The sequence below is a fragment of the Mustela erminea genome, chromosome 16 (assembly GCF_009829155.1).
Source record: "Mustela erminea isolate mMusErm1 chromosome 16, mMusErm1.Pri, whole genome shotgun sequence".
NCBI lineage: Eukaryota > Metazoa > Chordata > Mammalia > Carnivora > Mustelidae > Mustela > Mustela erminea.
In genome coordinates, this window is record NC_045629.1 from 49,831,149 (window position 1) to 49,852,815 (window position 21,667).

A 21,667-nucleotide genomic window follows, 5' to 3' on the forward strand; every position below is an offset into this window, starting at 1 on the left:
AATGTCTTGTGAAGCTGAATGACCCTTCATTTCTATGGTCCCTTTCTACATTCCGTGCTGAACACAGGGCAGGGGCTCAGCAAGTGCTTACTAGAACTTTCTGGGTGTCCTCTGCCAAGTCCCCACCCACCCTTGCAAACCAAATTCCACAGCCTGGGGAGGGTGTCTGTGTTGCTGCCCACACTCTATATTCCCGGGGCCAGCTACCTAGCCGGTGCTGAACTGTAGGTGTGAGCCCATGCTTGAATGGTCTGATGTTCAGAAGCCCAAAGGTTCTGGAGGGTTCTCCCTGACTGAGGGTCAACATCTTCATCAGTACCGTCCACCAAACCCCTGCCTGACCAGGGGCAGCCAGGAGAACTGCGCAAAAATGTTCGACAGGAGAGAACACAGTGGCTAACGAATTCTTTTTTCCCTTAGATCCCAATCAGGAAGTCATTCTCTTCAAAAGGAGAACATAGTCACCCCCTTTCTCTGCAGCGGGGCAGAGGACACGGGGGCAGAGTGCAGCACTCCCCCACCCCCAAAAGGAGAGACAAAATAAAGCTAATTAAAACGAATCACCTTTGAAATTTAAATGTTAGTTTAATTAGCAAAGATGAAGAAAAACCGGAAAAGTGCAATGCCGTGGCAACTCCTTCATTCACTCAGGCAGCGTGTTTGGGAAAATAGCTTGGCAGAGAGCATCTAGCACCTCAGAAATCAGTGCTCCTTCCCTTTGGCCCAGTAACTATACTTTTGGGAACCCATCCTAAGGGGGATAATGCTACATATAGAAAAAGCAGCACGCACAAGAATGATCTGTTATTTTATACTTAGAAATTACAGCATATATATTAATGAAACCTGGAAACAAGCTATATATCCAACAACAGAGCAAGAGAAAGTAAGTTGTCCTGCATGACTATTACGCAGCTATTAAAGTATCATTTTATTAAAGTTTTTATGACATGAGCAATACTTGTATTATTATGTTGAGTGAAAAATGGCAAGAAACAAAATTTCATATACTTTATGAAATCATTTAAATGATGGAAATGAGACCAGAAAATATTATTTTCTAATACTAGAAAATTAATCGCAGTGATTCTCTTTGTATGCGGAGTGGGGATATGGAGAATTCTCTTTTGCTTTTGTATTCTTCTGTACCGCCCATATTTTTACCGCTGACATTATATTATTTTATACATTTGTCCTTGGGGGAGGTAAGAAATTCTTTACTCTTTTTTTTTTTTTTTTAAGATTTTATTTATTTGGTGCAGAGAGAGATAGAGAGGGTGAGAGCGAGCGCCCAAGCAGGGGGCGCAGAGGGAGAGGGAGAAGCAGGGTCCCCACGGAGCAGGGAGCCTGACAAGGGGCTCCATTCTAGGACCCTGGGATCATGACCAGAACTGAAGGCAGATCTCTTAACCCACGGAGCCACCCCGGCGCCCCTGAAATCCTTTATTCTTGTTTAAGATCTTGGCTCTGACAGATTAATTTAACATACCGCATTCAGATGGTCCCGGCTCCAGGGGAAGGAAGAGCCACAGAAAGAACTAGCTGGCAGATCTGGGAACTGGACTCCTGCTCCGCCCCCAGCTCCGTGTGCTCCTGTCCCTCTCGCTGCCCTTTGGGGTGAGGCCCACTGCCCCGGGAGCAGACCCCAGGCCTCAGCTACAAGGGCTCGATGACAAGGCAGTCATGTGGGTCTCTTTCGGCTCTGACATTAGGCTTCTGCAACAGGCTCTCCCCGGTTCTTTCCTTGAAAGCAAATGCTCCCCTGACTCCACCCCCAACCTCACCAGCAGAGGACTGCTCTCCTTCTCCTTGTGTCCCACCCCCTCCCTCCCTTCCAGCAGCCTCACCTGTCCTCCCAGGGGCTGTAGATCTATCTCAGAACCTCAACACTCTGGAAGGAGTGCTGACTTCTGAGATGAGCCCTCCAGGAAGCCAAATGCCCACTCTCTTGGACTGCAGTCTGCTTCCAGATGCTTCCCTCTTGTGCCCGTTCTCCTGCCAAGATGGTGAGTGATGGCCAGCCCACCCACCTACTCCTTTTTATTGCCTGCAGCTGAAGCTGTCCTGATCATCCCCTGAGCTGTGTCTCAGTCCCCATAAGTTCCTTCCTGAGTCCCACCCACTGCCGATCAAGCTGGTGGTGGCACGACCACTTACGGCTCCTTATGTCTCTTCCCTACCTTCCCTTGGGGTCTGACAAGGAAAAGGTGGCCAACACCAGGGCCCCTTCTCCTGGCCTGTTCAGGGTATTTACTCTCGGTGAGTGATCTGGGGAAATAAAATGGAGTGCTCACTTGATTCTACAACGTTTGCATTTCTGACGAGACAGAACCCAGCCCTGTCCCTGCCTTTATTCAAGGGTCTAAGAGAGTTGTCAATTAATGATGGTGGGGATGATGAGCTTTTCTGCTTTTCTGTATGCCTGGCACTGGGCTAAGCGTTGAACAGGGACAGTCACACCTAATCTTAAACTAACCCCAAAACATGGGTGGCAGTTCCCTTTCACAGATGGGGACACTGAAGCTCACTTAGGTGAATTAAGTTGGTCAGAGTCATAGAGGTAGTGACTGAAAGGGGCAGGGTTTGAACCCCAGATCAGAGACTGATCATTAGACACCGCCCCAGGGGATATAACCCCAAAGTCTCGAGGTCTGGGCAGGTCCCAGGTGGATGGAGGGGCCATAGTGAGCAGAATTTGCTGAGGAATGTATGTTCATCTGTGGTGGTGGTGGGGGAAGTCACCACAAAGCAATCAGGTGACTAAGGCCAAGCAAGAATGGGGACCCAGTGTTGCCAGATCTGCGTTTCCAAGAGATGCCAAAAACTCTGCGTGTTTATGTGTACTCTTCTGTTTGCAACTATGGGTTCAGCATTTTCAAAAACTGCGCAGGCCGAATCAAGGCTGTACCCTGCCCCATGCTGGACGGAGCCCCTGCCAGTTCTTACCTGGGAATCATGCCCTTGGCTTTGTAAGAGGTGAGGGCTACGTACCTGCACGATCTCTAGCATTTCCGCCTTGCTGATGTAGCCATTCCCATCCAGGTCATACATGCTGAAGGCCCATTTCAGCTTCTGCTCCAGCTTCCCCCTCGATGTCACGCTCAGGGCTATGATGAATTCTCTAAAGTCTATCGTCCCATCGCCATTGGCATCAAAGGTGCGGAAGACATGCTCTGCAAATTTGGAAGCATCCCCGTAAGGGAAAAAGTTCCCATAAATTTTCTTAAACTCTTCCATTGACAAGTGTCCACTGGGGCAGTCTCTCAAGAAGCCTTTATACCACTCCTGGATCTCGTGCTCCGTGAAGTCTGTGCTTTCCAGCAAATCCTGCATGACCTCCGGGCGCAGTTTGCTGTTCTGTTTCCCCATCCTGGCAGCGAGGATTCAGCTGCAGAGACAGAAGAAGACACCTCGTTTTTAGACCTGTTCTTTGGAGGCACACTTTAGAATTTGTGCCTGTTCCTCTGGGGAAAAGAAATGGACTCTTTGAGTCCATAACATGGTCTGGTTGTCCAATTCAGCCAAACAGAATGACAGAAAGACAGGCAGTCCGAAGATGTCAAGTGGAAATACCACGGACCAGAAAACGGATGCCTTCTCTGTACTGAGCCATGAGAAAACAGGGATTCATCATGAAAGAAAGAGGGAGAACAGGAGGGATGGGGAGAGTCAGAGCCAGGGCCAGAGAAATGCGCTACGTAGTTCTGCCTCATCTATTTGCAAGAGGTCTAGCCCGACATGAAGACGACTGAGGCTGTAACACGCAATCCCAGTATTAGCAGGGACAATGTGAGGAGGAGAACTGGAAGAGAGAGAGAGACAGAAGAGGTCATTTATGATTTATTGCTAGAAAATACGTCCAAGGAAAGTGCTGTTTGGGGACCTTCTGAATATTGAGAAACAGGTATGAGTAAGGACAATACAAACCCATTTAATACCATTAAACGCTACCAAGCTAGATGGGTTCTTTAAATTCACAAGGTCAATTCACTGTCAGTGTTGGGTTCAGATGGTAAAGATGAGGCTTCATAAATGGTTTACATGCGTGCTTACAAAGAGGCCAAACTTTCCTTTTTAAGTACAATCAACTTTATATTGTATTATAACAGTGGTACACACTCATCAAAACAAAGTAAGATAGCACAGCAATGCATAAAGAAAAAAGTTAGCAACACTTCAAATCTTCACACTTATACATAACCTTGCGGTCATTTTGGTGTGTGTCCTTCCAGATTTTTTAAAGGCATGCTTATGTAAAATGCTATTAACATGTCTTAGTACATTTACACTTCAAAAAAACAAGAATATATATACTTTTGTTACCTATTTTTAAACTTAACATAATGTGGGGAACAAAGGCAACTTTTGTTAGATGGAAAAAAAAAAAAACAAAACCCTAGAATTATCATCATCCTATTCACAGAGCCATCACCATTAAGTAAGTGAACACCAGGCACCGGGAGTGTGTTGCGTGCCGTGGATTCAAAGAAGAGTGAGATGTGGCCCCTCCGTCTTCGGAGGCCCCCAGCTGTAAGTTCAGAAATGGTGGTGGCAGTTAGGGGACAGACAGTACAACAGATATGCAGCTCAGTGTTACCAGGGTAATGGATGTGGCATGATGTGAATACACAGATAGGTCACCCAAGCCAAAAGGCAGCATAGGTGCTATCAGGAAAGCCTTCCTGGAGGAGGTGGTATCTGAGATTTGTTCCTATTTCCAAAGTCTTAATTTGATTTAAGCACCGTCAAGAAAAGCCCCTTCTCTTACAAGGGGGCTCTACACTTACACTTTGCATTTTTCCGATATTGGAAAAAATCCTGAAAATAAAGCTTGGGAAATTATAGGCTATTTGAAAGACCACACAGCCCCATTTTAATTGTGATTCCCAATTTTCTTTGAGATTTTCTCTTGTGGTGTTTATTTAATGTCTGTCTCCGTCTCTCTGCAGGGTCAGCCCCTTGAGACACAGTCTCTACTGGGACTACTTTTCCCTCTCCGGCTCCCACAAATAACATTTGGCGAGTCAATGAAAAAAGCAATGATCGATGGACAGCTGAATCATCACAACATGGAAATCTGTAATAATCTTCCCAGAAAAGAAGTCTTTCCCCTACAGTGATGAGGCCCTGGAAGTGCCATAGGATTTATTTATCTTATAACTAGAAGTTTGTATCTTTGACCTCCCTTTACCTGTGCCCCGCCCCCGCTCCGCCCCCCCCAGTTCGGGAATCTCTTCTATTGAATTGCCTGCAGCTCTGTCTTCTGCCCCCACTAAAAATAAATTCGTAGAGGGCAGTGTTTGCATCTCACACGGCTCCAATTTCTTGCTTATATCCAGAGTTCAAGAAATGCCAAGCAATCTTAGTAAATGGCAAGGTGACTGATTTTGTTTTCTGAGTTTCGCCCTGGAGGCAGAGCAGGCTCCACCCCTGCTCCTACCGCGGGAGCCTCGGAAAGGGCAGGGAGAGCAGAGCACCCCGTCCTGCAAACACCTTTTATGCAAGAGCAAGTCTAAACTCCAGCTCCAGATGAAGCACAATTTATAAACTGAACCTTCCAATAACTTTCCTTTCCCTTGTGTGTTCCCCCTTTTTTTTTTTTCTGGAGGGAGAAAGTGAAGTTAGAGGGGCTGGTTTGTATTAGAATTTGAAAACTGTCATTTAGTTGCTAAGTTGGCAATTTGCCTGAGGCAGGAATTCTGAAACAGGAGGTAATACATAATACATGGCTTTACAGAGCTCCGGGACATTTTTGTGAAATTTATAAGTAATTTCGGGTTTTCCTTTTTGGGGGCTCTTTAAAGTACAGTTCTTCGGTGTGGTGTTCAATCAAATCACCATCCCTGTACTTTGCTTCCGTGCAAATCACCGTGTGCCCAGCCTTAGGAAAAAAAAATACCATTCTGCCATTTAAATATACTCTCTTAAAGAATGACTTCTTTTTTCTGGGTCTATACAACACCGTTTCTTCAGAATTAAGCTTAAGTTCCTTTCTCAATGTTTAAAAAGTGCTTCTCACTTATTAGCTGTTTTTGTACTCGAAAGAAATTGCCTCAACATTTTGGCTAAGTCTCCCACTGAGACTGATCTGTGTGTAGCTATTTTTCAGTAAACAGTAATTAAACCACATTTACAAATTCATTAGCACAGAAAGGCCATAACACAAACAAGGCAGAAGAGCATGGCATAAGTGATTTGGGAAGCCGTGTTTGCAACTGAGTCCAGAATTTGTTTCCATAGATAACTACAAATACTTGACCAAGTATGATGTCTGAACTTGAGACAACCATCTGGACTTGGTTAGACTGTACAACAGAAATCTCAGGGGACATATGATAGCGCTTCTTTCCCTGGGGGAGGAGGGGAAAGATAGAGGAATGCCTGGCACTACCTTTTTCTTTTGGATGACGGGAATTTCTGCCTGTTTGAGTTGAAAAGGGGATAAAAATACCATCAGGGAACTGCTACGTTCATTAGCAGTCCAGAACAAAATCGTCTGGAGACAAAAGTTGCACGTTGGGTCAAATCCTTTTCATTATTCCATTTGGTTATTAAGACATTAACTTTGTGCTAGTAGAACGTAGTGGGGGAAAAAGATTGTGGAATAAAAATGCTTGGGTTCAAAGCCTGGCTGAATTGCAGACTAGCTCTTGGGCAGTTAAGTAATTCACTGAACTTTTTGGTGCACCTCGGTTTTCTTATATATAAAATGAGTTCAGGGGCGCGAGTTTGTATTTCACTGATTTGAGAATTAAATGAGACCGTCCTATCCATAAAGCTCTGGTGCTGAGCCTGGGCCAGACGCCGTGGTAAATGAAAACCACATCTTGTCTTTGATGGTCCTTTATCCATTATTCCGTTGAGACTTCATGGCAACCCTGAGTGACAGTCGGGGCAGCTTCCTCCATTTTAGCACAGAAATGAAATCTCAGGCCAAGCTACTTATCCAAAGTCACACAGCTTGGGAATGAGGCAGCCAAAGGGTAAGTTCCGTTTGCACTTGGCTGTCCACTGGTTTTACCACTGTGTCCTACTAACTCCATGGACAAAGCACAGACAGGAGTTAAGACAACAGTTCCATAGGAAGTCAGAAAGAAGCAGTTAAGAGAGAGGAGACGACCTCCTATTAGCATGCATTCGTTTCACAAATAGGTGCCAGGTGCCTCCTAGGAGAGAGGCATGGCTGTCACATCAGGGAACACACAAAACCCTAGTTCTCATGGAGCTGATTGTCTAGTGGCAAGAGACATATGATAAATAAGATCAATAAGGGGAATGTTGGAGGGAGTTGCTCCAAGGAGAAAAGTAAAGAAGGAAGGGGGTTGGGGAATGCCAGGAGTGGCTCGGTGGGTGTGGAAATGTTAACTAAGAAGTCAGGGAAGGGGACGCCCGCATGGCTGAGTCGTTAGTGTCTGCCTTCGGCTCAGGTCATGATCCCAGGGTTCTGGGATCGAGCCCCACATCAGGCTCCCTGCTCAGCAGGAAGCCTGCTTCTCCCTCTCCCATTCCCCCTGCTTGTGTTCCCTCTCTCACTGTCTCTCTCTCTTTCTGTCAAATAAATAAATAAAATCTTAAAAAAATTTTAAAAAAAGCAGCTAGGGCTGACCCCATTAAGAAAGTGACCTTTGGAAAGGAAGAGAGGAGTTGAAGGAGGGGGCCACGGAGATGACTGCGGAGGCTATTTCAGGCTGGGAAAAACAGAAAACGAGAAGGGCCTAGACAGGGAGCAGGCTTAGTGTGTCAAGGATGCAGCTGGAGCAGAGGGTGGGAAGGAAAAAGGATGAGGCCAGAACGGTAACAAGGGCCAGGTGACGTGGGACCCACAGGAGATGCTAAGGGTGGTGGCTTCCACTCCGAGTAAGACAGAGCTATGGCAGGAGTTTGGTTTCTATTTTAACAGGCACTCCCTGGCTGTTGCTTTGAGAGTAAACTAAAAGAAGGTAGCGCAGAGGCAGGGAGACAGTTGAGAAGCCACAGCAAGGACCCAGACAAGAGCCAATGGCGGCCAGGACCAGGGTGGCAGCAAGCAGAGAAGGTGATAAGTGCTCGGATTCTGACACAGCTTCAAGGGAGAGGCCATAGGATTGGTTGATGGTAGGTGGACAAAGAGAATGGTCCAGCATTCCCAAGGTTCTGGCCTAAGCAACTGTAAGGACGAAGTTGATCCTGAAATGGGAAAAATGCAGAAGGAGGGCTCTGGGCTGAGAGGCAGAGGCATGCCTGTCTGTGCGTCTAGGCAGGTATTCCTTCTGGGATGCCCAGCGTATATCCAGTTGGAGATGTCAGGTGGGAAGCTAGATGGCAAAGTCTGGGGTTAGAGGAAAAGGTCAGAGAGAGAATCAATTCGGGAATTATCAGCATACAGCGGAATTCGTAGCCAACGACTGGATGGGAGTCCCAAGTCAGTGGCGGTGGGTAAACGAGAAAAGGGGACAAGTGAGCCCATATCCGTTCTGACATGTAGACTTGGAGGAAGGAGAAGGACTTGGTAAGGCACAACGAGAAGGCGGCCAGCGAGGCAGCAGGAAACCAGAAAGCTGACTCTGCCTGCTTCTCGGCTATGCCCTCCTTGCCCAGCTCAGGGAGCACCTGGAAAGCATTCAGTGCAGAACAGAAGGAAATGTGGCTCTTGGTTCCCTCTCCAAGTGTCCCTGCCACCTGCCCCGCATCTGTGGTGGATGCCATCTGCCACCCAGTTGCCCACTCCAAAGCCCGAGGAATCTTCTGTCATTCCTTTCACTTTTGTCGCCAAATCTGTTTCAAATCCATTGACTTCTCAGCATTTCCATTGTCACCACCCCGGTCCAAACTGCCATCATCTCTGTCCAGGATTCTGGATTCCCTCTATCCAATGGGATATCCCCATCCCCCCTCTCCCTATCACCACCAAGCCCCAGTCTCTCCCCATGGCCCCCCAGAGTGACCTTTTAGAAACACACAATAGATAATGTCATTCCTCTGCCTAAAGCTCTAAGAAAATAAAATCCAGACTTCTCTTTTGGGCCCCCAAGGCTCCGTGTGAGCTGCCCCGGGCCACCTCTAACTCATCTCTCAGTCTCTGTGCCCAGGTCCCCTGGCCTCCCACATAGCCCATCTTTTACCTCTAAGGACCTTTGCTTTAGGGCCTTGAATAAGACTTTCAAGTATTAAATATATCTCAACACTTTAGTTTATACGCCTATATTGATAAATTTTAAATATACATTCGATATATAAAATATGTTTACTTATTTTATAAGATATATCCTATATCTTATAAATGTATAACTATTTATGTAATGATATATATTTATACATATTATTTTTAGCTGAATCTATGCTGCATTTCATTAAGTGAAATGCACCCCAACTCTGTGAGAATAGGTATTTTGTTACTCAGTAGTTTACTCTGGGATGGGCAGTGTGTGAAATTTCCCAACTTACTTTAGGTCACACCCAGTCTCCCAGGGTCCAAAACATAAACCTAGGGTTAATACTGACCACAGATGAGAAAGGAAAAATATAGATGAGAAGGCACCAAACCACCAGCAAACAACCATGACCAGGAATCTAAAACATAAAGTCAACTTCCCTTTTAAAACAAAGAGAAAAAGAAATATGGTGAGTTCCCCAGGGAAAGGAAATGGTGAGTGGTGGACGCTCTTTTGGAATCCAGGCGCTCCCTTCTTTATATCTTGCTTCTGGGATTCCTCGTCAGGTTCCACAAACGCCGTGAATTAATTCTTGAAAGCCCAGAGTGAGATTTTCCAGAGAAAAGCCCAACTTACTCTGGAAAGCCTGGTTGACTTGAAAGAAGTCTCAATGCAAACTGCATCCAGGGCCCCTAAAACGGAATTTGCAAGATGCTAGCGGCTGAAGTCAGGTCGAGCGGCAACAAGGAACACAGACCCCACAGTGCTTCCAGAAAAAGACCAGGTTGACTAAAATGTGTGCCTATGTGGACATGTGACCTTGTCCTCTATGAGTTGCTTTGAATTTCTGACCAACGGAATGTCTACATTATGGAAATGTAACCAGGAAAAGTTCCCTAAAATGTAAGGAAGGACATGGTAAGAATTATAGATGCATGGGAACATGTGTCCATCTGCGATGACATCAGATGTTGTGGCCATCTGAGTTTTGTAGGTGGCTAAGATCCAGCAAATTCATTTCCAGATCAGTTGTTCCTGATTGTCACTGAACAAAAAAGGGGGGGAGGGGACTACAGAAAAATCTGAAGCGCACTCTGCTCCAGAAATTGTTTTTCAATGGAACATGTCTCTTAGTGGGAGTTTAGAAGGAGAACTTATAAATAAACTGACGAGTTTATATATAGTGCACAAATTAGGAAATAAAACAGCGGTGCATATAAGGAAGTATTAAAATATTAAAGAGGGGGAACGTAAGTCATATAACAATTTCACTAACTTCCTTTCCTGTTGCCCAAAGAATATTCTCTTCTCTGGCCTCTGGCAAGGGTAGCTGAGACTTACTTCCTACAAGTCCTGTGCCTCACAAAGGTGGCCTTGTTGACATGGCCTGGAGAATGGTTACCTTCCAGTGCTGCCCCAAGGCCACCGCATTCGGGGAGGCCTTCTTCCCCGTGGGGGTGGGCAGGCAGATGCACACCTGTGACTGATTACTGGTCACACGCTTGGTGCTTGCTTGCTCACCTTGCAAGCAGAGGTGACAGGATCTGAGATGAGCACTGAACCCATAGCAAATGCAGCGAGCAGGGGACTCACTACTGACAGCCTTGTTCTCCTTGCTGCCTTCCCCAGGCTGTGTGGCAAAGCCCAGGAGACATAGCTGGTTCTCTCTGGGTGAGCAGGCCTTACAGTCTCTGAACTACCTGGGCTCTAGTTCTATGGGCTCTGCATTTCAGACTGCAGAGGGACTGGTCTTGGGCTCTATCCCAAGTTCTGCTTTCCATTATCACTGCCAATAAAACATATATTTTTTTAAAGATTTTATGTATTTATTTGACAGAGAGAGAGATCACAAGTAGGCAAGCAGAGAGGCAGGCAGAGATAGAGAGTGGGGGAAGCAGGCTCCCCGCTGAGCAGAGAGCCCGATGCGGGGCTCGATCCCAAGAACCTGGGATCATGACCTGAGCCAAAGGCAGAGGCTTTAACCTACTGAGCCACCCAGGTGCCCCAATAAAACATATTTCTGATAGAATCTGAAAAGAACATTGTCAGACAACAATCCCCTCCCCCAAATGGAAATATCATTTTTGGTTTTGCTCTTTACCAAAGTGATACATCATTATTGTAAAAACTATAGTTGGTAAGAGAAAGATACAGAAATTAGATAGAGATATAGATACAGAAATTAGAACATGGACATTCCCCCCCGTGATCCAACATTACTCTACAGAAGATAACCGCTCTTGTCAGTTTCATGTGTATATATCCTCTTAGGCATTTAAATGCACATAAATGAAATCTGTACCCTCCAACCACAAATGGGATCACATGATACTATTCTTCAACCTTTATTTTCACTGGAAAGTATGCTGTGGATATTCTTCCATGTTATATACATGGAGGTATCTCATCTTTTTAGATTGCTGAATTTTCATTGATTGATTCAAGGGACAGTACTGAGCACTGACCTCACCAAGCATTGAATTGGGTAACTAACAGGGGTGTTGCCAAAGTGAGGCTTACTTACAGTCCTTTGGTGTTCCATTGCATGGTATTCGTTTAACTAATCCCTCTTGAAGGACCTTTAGGTTGATTCTGCTTTTCTTTTATTCTCTTGGCATTTCCCTTAGTCCTGCTTCCAGGATTCCCCGGATAATGTATATGACAAAGAGGCTCTTGAGGTCTTCAGTAAGTACCATGATCTCAGACGGCCCCTTCAAAATCCTCCAACATTTTCTTCTGGAGCCCTTACATCCTCACTGTGCATTTTGCAAAAGTTTACACATCAACTAGGATTAGACTCGAAGAAGCATTGGAATTGGATTGGGAATGCCATCCCAGTCCCTCTGGACTGCCTGTGTTACAGGCACACATGTAAGAGTGTAGCCTTTACTATGTCTAGCACTGAGGAGGGCACACTCAGCCTGCTCTCTCAAGAGTGCATGACTAGGAGCATGAAATGCCCCTTCTCTAGGTTTGGCCTAAAGAGATCTTTTGTCCAAATGGCACCATAAGTGTTCTGCTTTTCGATGGGCTGCCTGACCTTCATTCACACCCACTCCTCTCCCTGCTGCTTCTCATGCAGCTCATGGCTGACACCCCACCACTCCCTCCTGGATGGCCAGCAATTAGAGATGAACCAACACCATATGCTTCATGTGCCCTAGTCACTAAGTGGCCAGGGGCCGTACTCAATGGTCACCTTCCAGGCCTGCGGAAACCACAAAGCTGTCTCAGAGATGAAACCGCTGGTGTGCCTGAGGTTGAGGGCTTGCAGATGTTCCCTTGCCATCAGACCTGCCTGGCTGGGCTGCCTCAGGCTGGGGGCCAAGTCAGTGCTGGCTGCCATGGTGGAAAGAGTGGGGATTTTTTGGCGGGGGGGGGGGGGTCCTCAACACTCCTCCAGGGCTGTCACAGGCTAAGACCCTACCATGGCTGACTTCTGTGGAATTCTGATCGCCAGAAATGGCTACTTAACTAAAGATGCTAAGTATTTGCTCATTTTAAAGATAGGTATTTCTACCTTGGGTTTTGATCAAACAATGAAGGAGAACAGTAAGCCATCATGGGCTGAGGAGGACAAACAGGTCAGCTATGGGGATCCAGGCCTCACCAGCTCACCAGCAGCCGGAAGTACCAGAGGAGCTCTACTCCCTGTTTTTAGACATCCCCTAGGGGCCACAGATGCATTTAATTAATTGCTACAAGCCCCTCCATAGAGTCTAAGAATAGTTCATCATTCTTCTTCTTCTTTTTTTTTTTTTAATTCAGCAAACATGTGTTTAACATCTACTGTTTCCTGGCTTCGCATGAATATTCCTATTTAAAAAATAGTATCCCGCATAAGATAGGAAAAGGAAGGGAATCTGGGATTTGGGTTGGAGCTCAAAGCAGTTTTCATGAATATTTTGTTTTCATAATGTTGGTATAGAGTTGGTGAGAGGTCTATCATACCTTGGTTTTATTGGAAGGACGAGAGGTTCAGAGAAGCTGTCTGTCAGGACAAAGGTGTACAGCCTGTGACCACAGACAGGCAGGATCAGAAGCACCCCTGCCATTCCCCAGCCCTCCTCACCCCTGCTCCATCACCTGTGGGGTTTGAAGAGCTGCGTCTGCTGGAATGTACCAGTCGAGCACTTCCTACCCCAGCCCACATGGCTCAAGTATGAGTGTCCGTCCAACAAATGTCCGGGTGAGAAGACTACCAAGAAAATGATGAAATGGCATCTCTTTAGCTCTAGCTCCTTTTGTGCGCTCCAGCAGGGTATGGGGAATCAGAGTTGGATTTGCCCGCAGAAGAATGAAACAGAAAGCTTTATTATCATACCGGGTTATGTGAACTTGGGGAAGTCATTTGACCTCTCTCTTCGTCTCACTCTTCTCCAGAAAGTAAGCATAATGACACCTTTCTCCTAGCGCTCTCTGAAGGATTAAATGAGAAAAAGGAGTCCCAGGCAGCCGGGAAAAGCTCAGCATCGTGTCTTGCATCCAACAGATGCTCAGGACCCATCCACTATTAATCTAAATGAAATAAGGGTTCAGTGGGTTGTTTACAAAGATGAGCCTTCCAGTTTTGGGCACATTCTCCCCCTTGCTTTAATGGAGAATTAGAAAAAAAGAGTCAACTGTCACACGAGGGAAGAAAATAAGGGAACGCCAGTAAGCTTCCAACCTGACTCCCTTCCCTGGGATCACTTGCCAAGTGTGACAGGCATTTGTAGATTTGTATGCAGAGAGGACTCCTGCCAGACCCCCGTGGCTGACTATTTCCCCTGCATAGAAGTTATTATTCTAACCTGATATTAAGCGAGAGGTCCCATTAGAGAAGCAGCAGATGGAGAGAAGGGCACTATTTCTTTCTCTGGTCTTCTGTCCTGAGGCTCAGGAGGGCTAAGTGGGGTTTGGGTAGAATCAGAGCAGGCTCCAAGAAACCCTAGAGCTTTAGCCATCCAGCTCCGGAAAGGTACTAGTGCTGTAAGGAGGACTCTAATCCAGGGTCTGGCTGGACAAGACTGGTATTTTCAGAACAAAGTGGATACATATTAGATATCACTAACAAACACAGGATATCAGTGATCACCTGAATCAAATTTTCCTCACCTGGGGAAAGAAATGATTCTCAGTTTTTTCATTATTTTCTTAAGCCAACTTTTCATGAGAAGATCAGAAGTAAACAAACAAAAAATACACACATGAAAAAACAACCCACCCCAAACCTCCATTCATCATCGGGGTGGGGGTGTGTGTGTAAAAAGAGCCACAGAGAAATCCTTGTATCTCAAGTTCATTTCTAATTATTGCCTAATTTCTTAATCCAGGCCTTTAGTCTCTCCTACCTGAGCTCAGAAATAGTAACTGCTCTCCATCTTTAAGTCTCCACTTGATCATGTCATGTGTTCCTCAAAAAGCTTCCATGTTCCCTACTGATGATAGATTAAAGGCTAAAACCCATAGCCTGGCATTCTGTGTCCTTCAAGGTCACACCCAAACTCACAGGAATCACCTAATTCCTCACTCGCCCCTGATTTGGGCATGTGCTTTTATTGCCATTCCAATCCTCACAATGGCCAATGAACAAAGCTCATAAGAGAATAAATACAAAACCCTTTGTAAACATTGAGGGGTTTCCTAACAGTTAATAATATAACTGTGACTTGCTCCTTCTCTACCTGTTGACTTACTTGGCGTTTGGATGGAGGTTATTGCTTCCGCCACTCCGCTGCCTTTCCTCTTCTGAGTGCGCCTTAAGCTACTCATGGAGTTTCACTGGTATTTGTCTAGAAAGCTCTGAGGAAGACATAGGTGTGTGAGGATGCCCAAGAAAAGATGGCTTCCTTCTCTCAGATGATTTCCCATTGACCATTGCTTGTGTCACTTTTAAGAACTCCATGAAGCGAGGACAGCGTGGATATTCACACATTTTGGTGCTAAGGTGAACGGCGGGGTGGCTGGCAAGCATTCCTGGTGATTGTTCAGTTGGTAGTAACCAAAGTTACTGTGCATGGATTTCTCCTCAGTGATTTTTCTTCTAAAAATATCTGGGGAGCTGACACCTTCTTTGTCTAGGGCCAAAGTTCATCAGGAATGGTATTCGGTTTGGCTTTCTCCTCACATTTTGTTTTGCCCAGGAAGCCGAGTGCTCCTGGGATTTTCTGGTTGGTAGTATTGTCACTATAAGCCCGCAAAGGAAAAGACAAAGTCCCCCCGAATACAACAGACACTCTTTGGGCTGAGCTCCTTTCACGGGAGGGGTGACAAATCACAATGGTTAAATACATGGGGGTTGGAATCAGAGGGCCCTCAGATCCAATCCCAGTGACAGGATGTATTAGTTGTATGGCCCTTAGGGACTTTGGCTTCTTCATGTGTCATTCCCCTTAGTTGTAAATTGGGGCTTTTGTCAGGATCGAGTGACACAATGTAGCAGAGTCGGCGCTTCCTAATATTTCTTCAACTCTTCCTCCTCCTTCTCCTCCTCTTCCCCCATCATGACCGTCATCATGTTATTGTCTCTCTAACCATATATCCTATCTTCAAACTCCTTCCCTCCACTTCAGCTTCTCTGGTCTCTTTCCTCCAATACACAAGCCATGTTCCCTCATTAGGGTATTGTCCATGCTGTTCTCAGATGTCCCTGTTTTCCTGCATCTTCATGGTTCAGATGTTTCCCATATCCCCATGGCTTAAATGCCACCACCCTACATCCCATAGCTGGAATGTCTCCCCTCATCTCTTCATGGTTCCGATCTTCCCCTCACCCCCCACCGGATCCTCATGACTCCTTCCTCACTAGATCTACTCCCATGTCCCTCTCTCGGCGGTGCCTTCCGTTACCTCCTAGTACAGATTTTAATACCTTCTGTTCTACTTTGCTGATTGCCTTAACACTTGGAACACACCATCACCTTAATTCTCACATATCTTATCTCAGTAGATCCTTGGAATAGTATGAGAAAAGAAAGGGCAAGGTGAATCGTCCCCTCATTAAACCGAAGGCGAAGATTTAAAGGTATTCCCAAGGTTACACGGCTACTGATGTCAAAGGGGGAATAGAGCACAGATCGTCGTACTTTATCCATGGAGCAGTGCCTCACAGTGAAAAACAGAGCAGGGCCTCAGGGGGCATGTTGTCAAGTGTTTGAAGATGTGTGTATGTTTGTGTGCTTGAGAAAGAGACTTCCTGTCTAGCTAGTCACACGCTGGTTACTATTTCCACTTCTTGTTAAGAAAAAAAATGGAAAAGGAAGCTTAATCTGAAAAGAGAGAAGGTGAAAATATATCTACAAAATGAATAAAATACAAAAAATCTAAACAAAGGATTCCCCACTATCTCTGAAAGAGACGGTGCACAACCCTGCATACGGTTTCTGTGTCTACGCAGGCAATCTCCTCCTTTAAAGACCGTGTGTGCCTGGGTGGGTTTATTCACTTATCAGCCTGTTACACCCACCTACCCCCTTCCCCGCAGGAACCCCCTCACACTTCTGCTCCTTCTCAATTCCAGCCAGAATGGTTCATTTCTATTGAGCTGTCTTATCTTTTCTTGTCCTTATGTTACAGCAAACACTAGCCAAGACGGTAGTGATTGCCTCGCATATCACTACCTGGGTTAGGGTCCGCTGGAGTAATATCAGGTGGTCTCTACCCCCTGCTAATGTGGCAAGGACAAGCCGAGGAGGTGTCCTGCATTCTGTGTCACCCGGGCACACACAGAGGGACCCACCCCAGGCATCCATGTCGCCGAACCACAGAATGTCCCAACGTCATTAGAAGAAACTGTAAAGAAAATTACATCCTGCCTTTTCCTTAATGAGTTGACTTCTGGCCTTTTCTACTTAATCTCACAGTTCCAAAGGGCTTATTAGTACACGTAACTTAGTTGTTAGTTACAGTGTCAGCAAATACGCCCCGGCATGGAGCCACAGGCTTGAGTTAAGGAGAGCAGACCTTCCTGCTGTCACACATACAGTGTATTTCCGTATTGTATCTGTGTCTTTCAGAAGCACCATTATAATCATCTTACAAGGGACTGGAACTGACAACCTAAACCCTTCTCCTTGCTGGCAGATCCAAAGATTCAAATATGTTTACCCCAGTAGGAAAACTTGGACTTTATGGATAGGGTTGGAGCAAAAATGACTGTCGTAAAAAAAAGTAATGAAAATCTGAAATGTATCTAAATAGCTTCATTGAAGAAAAAAGCAGTAAGGAAGTGTTGCATTCTATGTAACTATTCTGTTTGAATAATGGTGAAGATAAGTTTGCCAAGACTCTCTCTCCCTTCGTTAATGAATTATGATATGCAACAAAGTATGAAATGATAACTGAGTATTATTCCAATCTTCTGAGTCAATCACTTCTTTCTTTAAGACCAGCATTTTCCATTATAAGAAAATTATGCAAAAAATCAGACAGAGCGGTGCCTGGGTGGATCAGTGGGTTGGGGCCTCTGCCTTCGGCTCAGGTCATGGTTCCAGGGTTCTGGGATCGAGCTCTGCATCGGGCTCTCTGTTTGGCGGGGAGCCTGCTTCCTCCTCTCTCTCTGCCTGCCTCTCTGCCTACTTGTGATCTCTGTCTGTCAAATGAATAAATAAAATCTAAAAAAAAAAATCGGACAGAAAGTAATAATAAAGAACACAGAAGCACAGTGAGAGCACTAGAGTTGACCCACTTCAGTGCTCAAAGCTGAATTGGATTCATTTTTACCTAAAAGCCAAAAATAAATTTAAAAATCGGCATTTGACCCATGGTTTGCATGGAGTTTAAATCATTTCTTTCCTTTAGATCACAGGTCTTTCCATATGCATTACAAGGTGTACCTGTAAACATTTAAATCTGTCTGCAATAGATCAAATAATGGGATTGAAAGTGAGAACAAACACCACTCCTGGCATGAAACTGAGAGCTCGGTGGGATAGTGTACAAAGGCTTAAGGCAATGTCTTCATTCCAGGAGATGCCATTTCCCTTTGAATGATTTCCCAAGAATTTCCTAAGCACATGCTGTGTACCCAGGGCGGTGCAAGAAGTGACAGTGGATTCGAAGCACAGACGGAGTCCAATGGCATGGCATGGCTGGGCAGACATCACTGGTCGTCCCCAGAGCCCACTGTTTCCCGTCACAGACGTGGTCCCTACACTCCAGGAGCATCATCTAGGCAAGCCAACGAGGTGTTAACCAGGAAGCACTGCGGGTAGGAGTCCTTTCCACTGCGACATTGGGTTCAGGGCTCGTTAGAATGTTGGGATTTTGCCTAGAAGCCTACTCATTAAAAAAGGTTCAGGTGGCTTCTCAGTCCCAAGGGAACAAGGCAGTGCGCCAGGTGAGTACATAGAGAAAGTGATGCTCTGCTCTGGAACCTTCCAGGCCCCTCAATCCTCAGACTCCCTCAAAAAACACAGAGACGTGGAGGACACTACAAATTCTGCCTGTTTTCATTTGTCACAAACACCAGAAGAAATATGATGACAATAAACTAATCCCTTCACAGATTTACAAGGACATGCTATCGGATCTGAATTATAGGAACAGCCTGAGGATGAAGCTTGCATGAGAGCTCTGAATACAGCATCTCAGGGCCAATTTTGTGCGAAACCCGTTCCTCTCTGCTTGGGTAGGTACTGAAGAAGGGATGAATGACAATACCCCACCCAATACTTGGTACAGCAACAGTAAGGGGGAGAGGAGCCCTCCACGCTACAGTGTTGGACAGGAAATCACGGAGGCAGCTTAGAGTCCTGGAGCACGCATCCTCACCTCACTCCTAAGAGAAGGTGGAAAAACCCTGAGATATAAAGATGACTTGGAGCAAGTCCCCCCGTTTGACTTCCAAGGAGAAAACAATTTGTTGGTGGAAGGACTGAAGACCGATCAAGGCTCAGTCCCTGCGCCATCATCCCATTTCCATCTCCTCTTTCTCCCTCCACAGCTCCCACTGTGCCTGGCATTCAGGGTCCTCGAGATCCTGCTCAAGAACTCCAGCCCAATCCCTCTGCATCCATCCAGCTTTCTTTCTGACATCCTAATGGGTGTCACTAATTGGGGCAACACAGCTTGGCAGTTGGGAGGATGGCCTTTTTGGGTAAACCTAGATAGGTACCCTGGCTCTGTCTCACCAGAATCTCCCTCACCCCCCACCTCTTCCCAAAGCAAAAACAAAACAAAACAAAACAGGAGAGAAAAAAAATTTAGCTTCTTCAAACTGCAGCATTTTAAACAACTCCCTTTCCAAAAAGAATCGTGGCTTTAGATTTGCATAATTCAGGGTCCACTTGGGTATTTTTCGTAGTCAAAGAATTAGCCCCAAAGTAATACAGGGATCTCTATCTCTAGCAAGACAGATAGTATTTGCAGATTTTCAAAAGACTTTTTGTTTTTTGTTTTTTGTTTTTTTTTTTAAAGCTTCTCCATGTCAAGGTTTAAAGAAATCTATAATGAGAGTTTCAGGCTGAGCAGGGACCCTGTCTCATTAGTTTATTTACCATAGATCTTCATTGTTCAAGTCAGGCTTGGTCCAGAAACTACCTCTGAGAATTTTTATTTACCGTGTGTTCCTACTGCGATGGGACACACGCAGCCAGTGTTTCCTGGCCTTTTAGAGGTCTTGGCACACACAGAAGATAAGGTCACCTGTGCAGCACCCTGGGGTAGGTGGGTGAGGGTGACAAAGGCTCTAGGAGGTCCGAGGGCTCCTGACACCCCTGGAGGGGGTGTGTGAGACTTCTTGGTGCCACAGTATAATCATTGTGCAACATGGGTGTGGTGTCCTTTGCTCCTTTCACCCTGGAGTGTGTGCACGTGTGTGTGTGTGTGTGTGTGTGTGTGTGTTCGTACGCCAGGTGTCTGTGTAATGGTGCAATAGTATCTTGCCAGCTCTGTGGGTTTGCTCTGCGTGTTTTACAGTCTCCTCAGTAAAACTTTTGGGGCGCCTGGCTGGCTAAGTTGGGGGAGCTTGTGACTCTTGATCTCTGGGTGATGAGTTCGAGCCCCACACTGGGGGTAGTGATTACTTAAGTAAAAAAATAAATCTTAAAAAAACCCCGCCCCACCCTTCAGAGCTGCTCCTTTGTCCTCTGACATTCATTTTTAACCAGGTTTTTGACTGTTGATTAGAAAGAAGCCCTTAATATAATTACATTATCCAGAAATAAGATCATGTGCCTTCTTTTAAAACCATTTTCTTGTTATAATCACTTCAATTGTTTCTAAATTAAGACTTATGAATGGCTCGGCAGAATGGATGGTCTTCACGGGCAGAAATGCTTCCCAGAAGAACCAAGCCTTAGTGCTAGAGCTGACCTGTGGCATGGGCCTCCAGCTTAAAACATCCACTCTGACCTGAACCGTGGAGTGGCCTGTCCCAGCAGTCTGGCTAATGATAAGGGGCACTTTGATTTCCCGAGGTCTGTATGTTTACAGTTCCCAGAGGGAAGGGGAGGGGATGGGCAGAACAGGATTTGGGTATTTCCAGGTCTCAGTACAACATCAACTAACACTACCTCATGGTATGAAATGGTAGCCAACATACACCAGAGAGAAGCTTCACTCTCCCAACAAAAGCCATATGCAATCCTCCTCCAAGATGTTCCCATTCTAGAGACAGGGACGCTTGCACTCCCTCTGTAAAAATTCTCTTTCCTGTGTTAGCAACCAGATAGTGCTTGGAGGCAACTTCCTGTCGGAACCTCAGCCCTTCCTGCCTAGACGTGGATGGTGGGAAGTGAGCAGCTTCGCGTCTCATCTCTTGCCAGGCAATGAGGCAGGCCTGCCTCTTTGGAGAGGTGTTTGCATTTGGCCCTGGGAAATCTGAACGGTGAAGATGTCACCCTTCCATGCAGCGGGCTCTCCGGGCTCTCTTAGCAGGGAAGGCAGGCTGGGCTTCTTCCTTTCTCCCTTCCTCTTTCTTTCTTCCTTTTCTTCCTTCCTTCCTTCCTTCCTTCCTTCCTTTTCCTCCCTCCCCACTCCCTCCCTCTCTTCCTTCCTTCCTTCCTTTCTTTCCTGTCTCTTTTTCTTTCTTTCTCTTTCTTTCCTTCCTTCCTCCCTCCCTCCCTTATCAAAAATGAATTCAAATGCAGAAACAGCCTGAGTGTCATTACGCTTTTATGCTCTGTTAAAAGCCAAGGTGGCAAGAAAGCAAAGCCCATCAACAGATCAATGAATAAACAAAAGGTAGAAGATACACACCACAACTATTATACAGTCTTAATAAAGAATGAAGTTCTTATTCATGCTACACCATGGATAGACCTTGAAATATTATGCTAAGTGAAATAAGCCAGCCATAAAAGGACAAATATTGCACGAATAGTCAAATTCAGAGAGAAAGAAAGTAGAATAGAGGTTAGCAGGGCTAGGAGAAATGGAGTGAACAAGGAGTTAGTGCTTACTGTGTATACAGACTTTCTGCTTGAGGAAAGCAGACTTTCTGCATGATGAAAAAGTTCTGGAGATGGGCTGTGGTGATGGTTGCACAACACTGTGGATCTACCTAATGCCACTGAACTGGGCACCTAAAGATGGTTAAAATGAGAAATTTGATG

General features: G+C 45.7%; 1 protein-coding gene across 4 annotated transcripts in view; it reads right to left on the reverse strand.

Moving 5' to 3' along the window:
- The window catches only part of NCALD (neurocalcin delta), a 382,803-nt gene that overhangs the window by 12,006 nt on the left and 349,130 nt on the right, over positions 1–21,667 (reverse strand). For all 4 annotated transcript variants that reach the window (XM_032316832.1, XM_032316829.1, XM_032316830.1 and 1 more), the window contains one exon: positions 2,992–3,388. In XM_032316832.1, coding sequence (XP_032172723.1) covers positions 2,992–3,369 — 378 coding nt within the window. In that variant the 5' untranslated portion in view covers positions 3,370–3,388. The remainder of the gene's footprint in view (positions 1–2,991; positions 3,389–21,667) is intronic.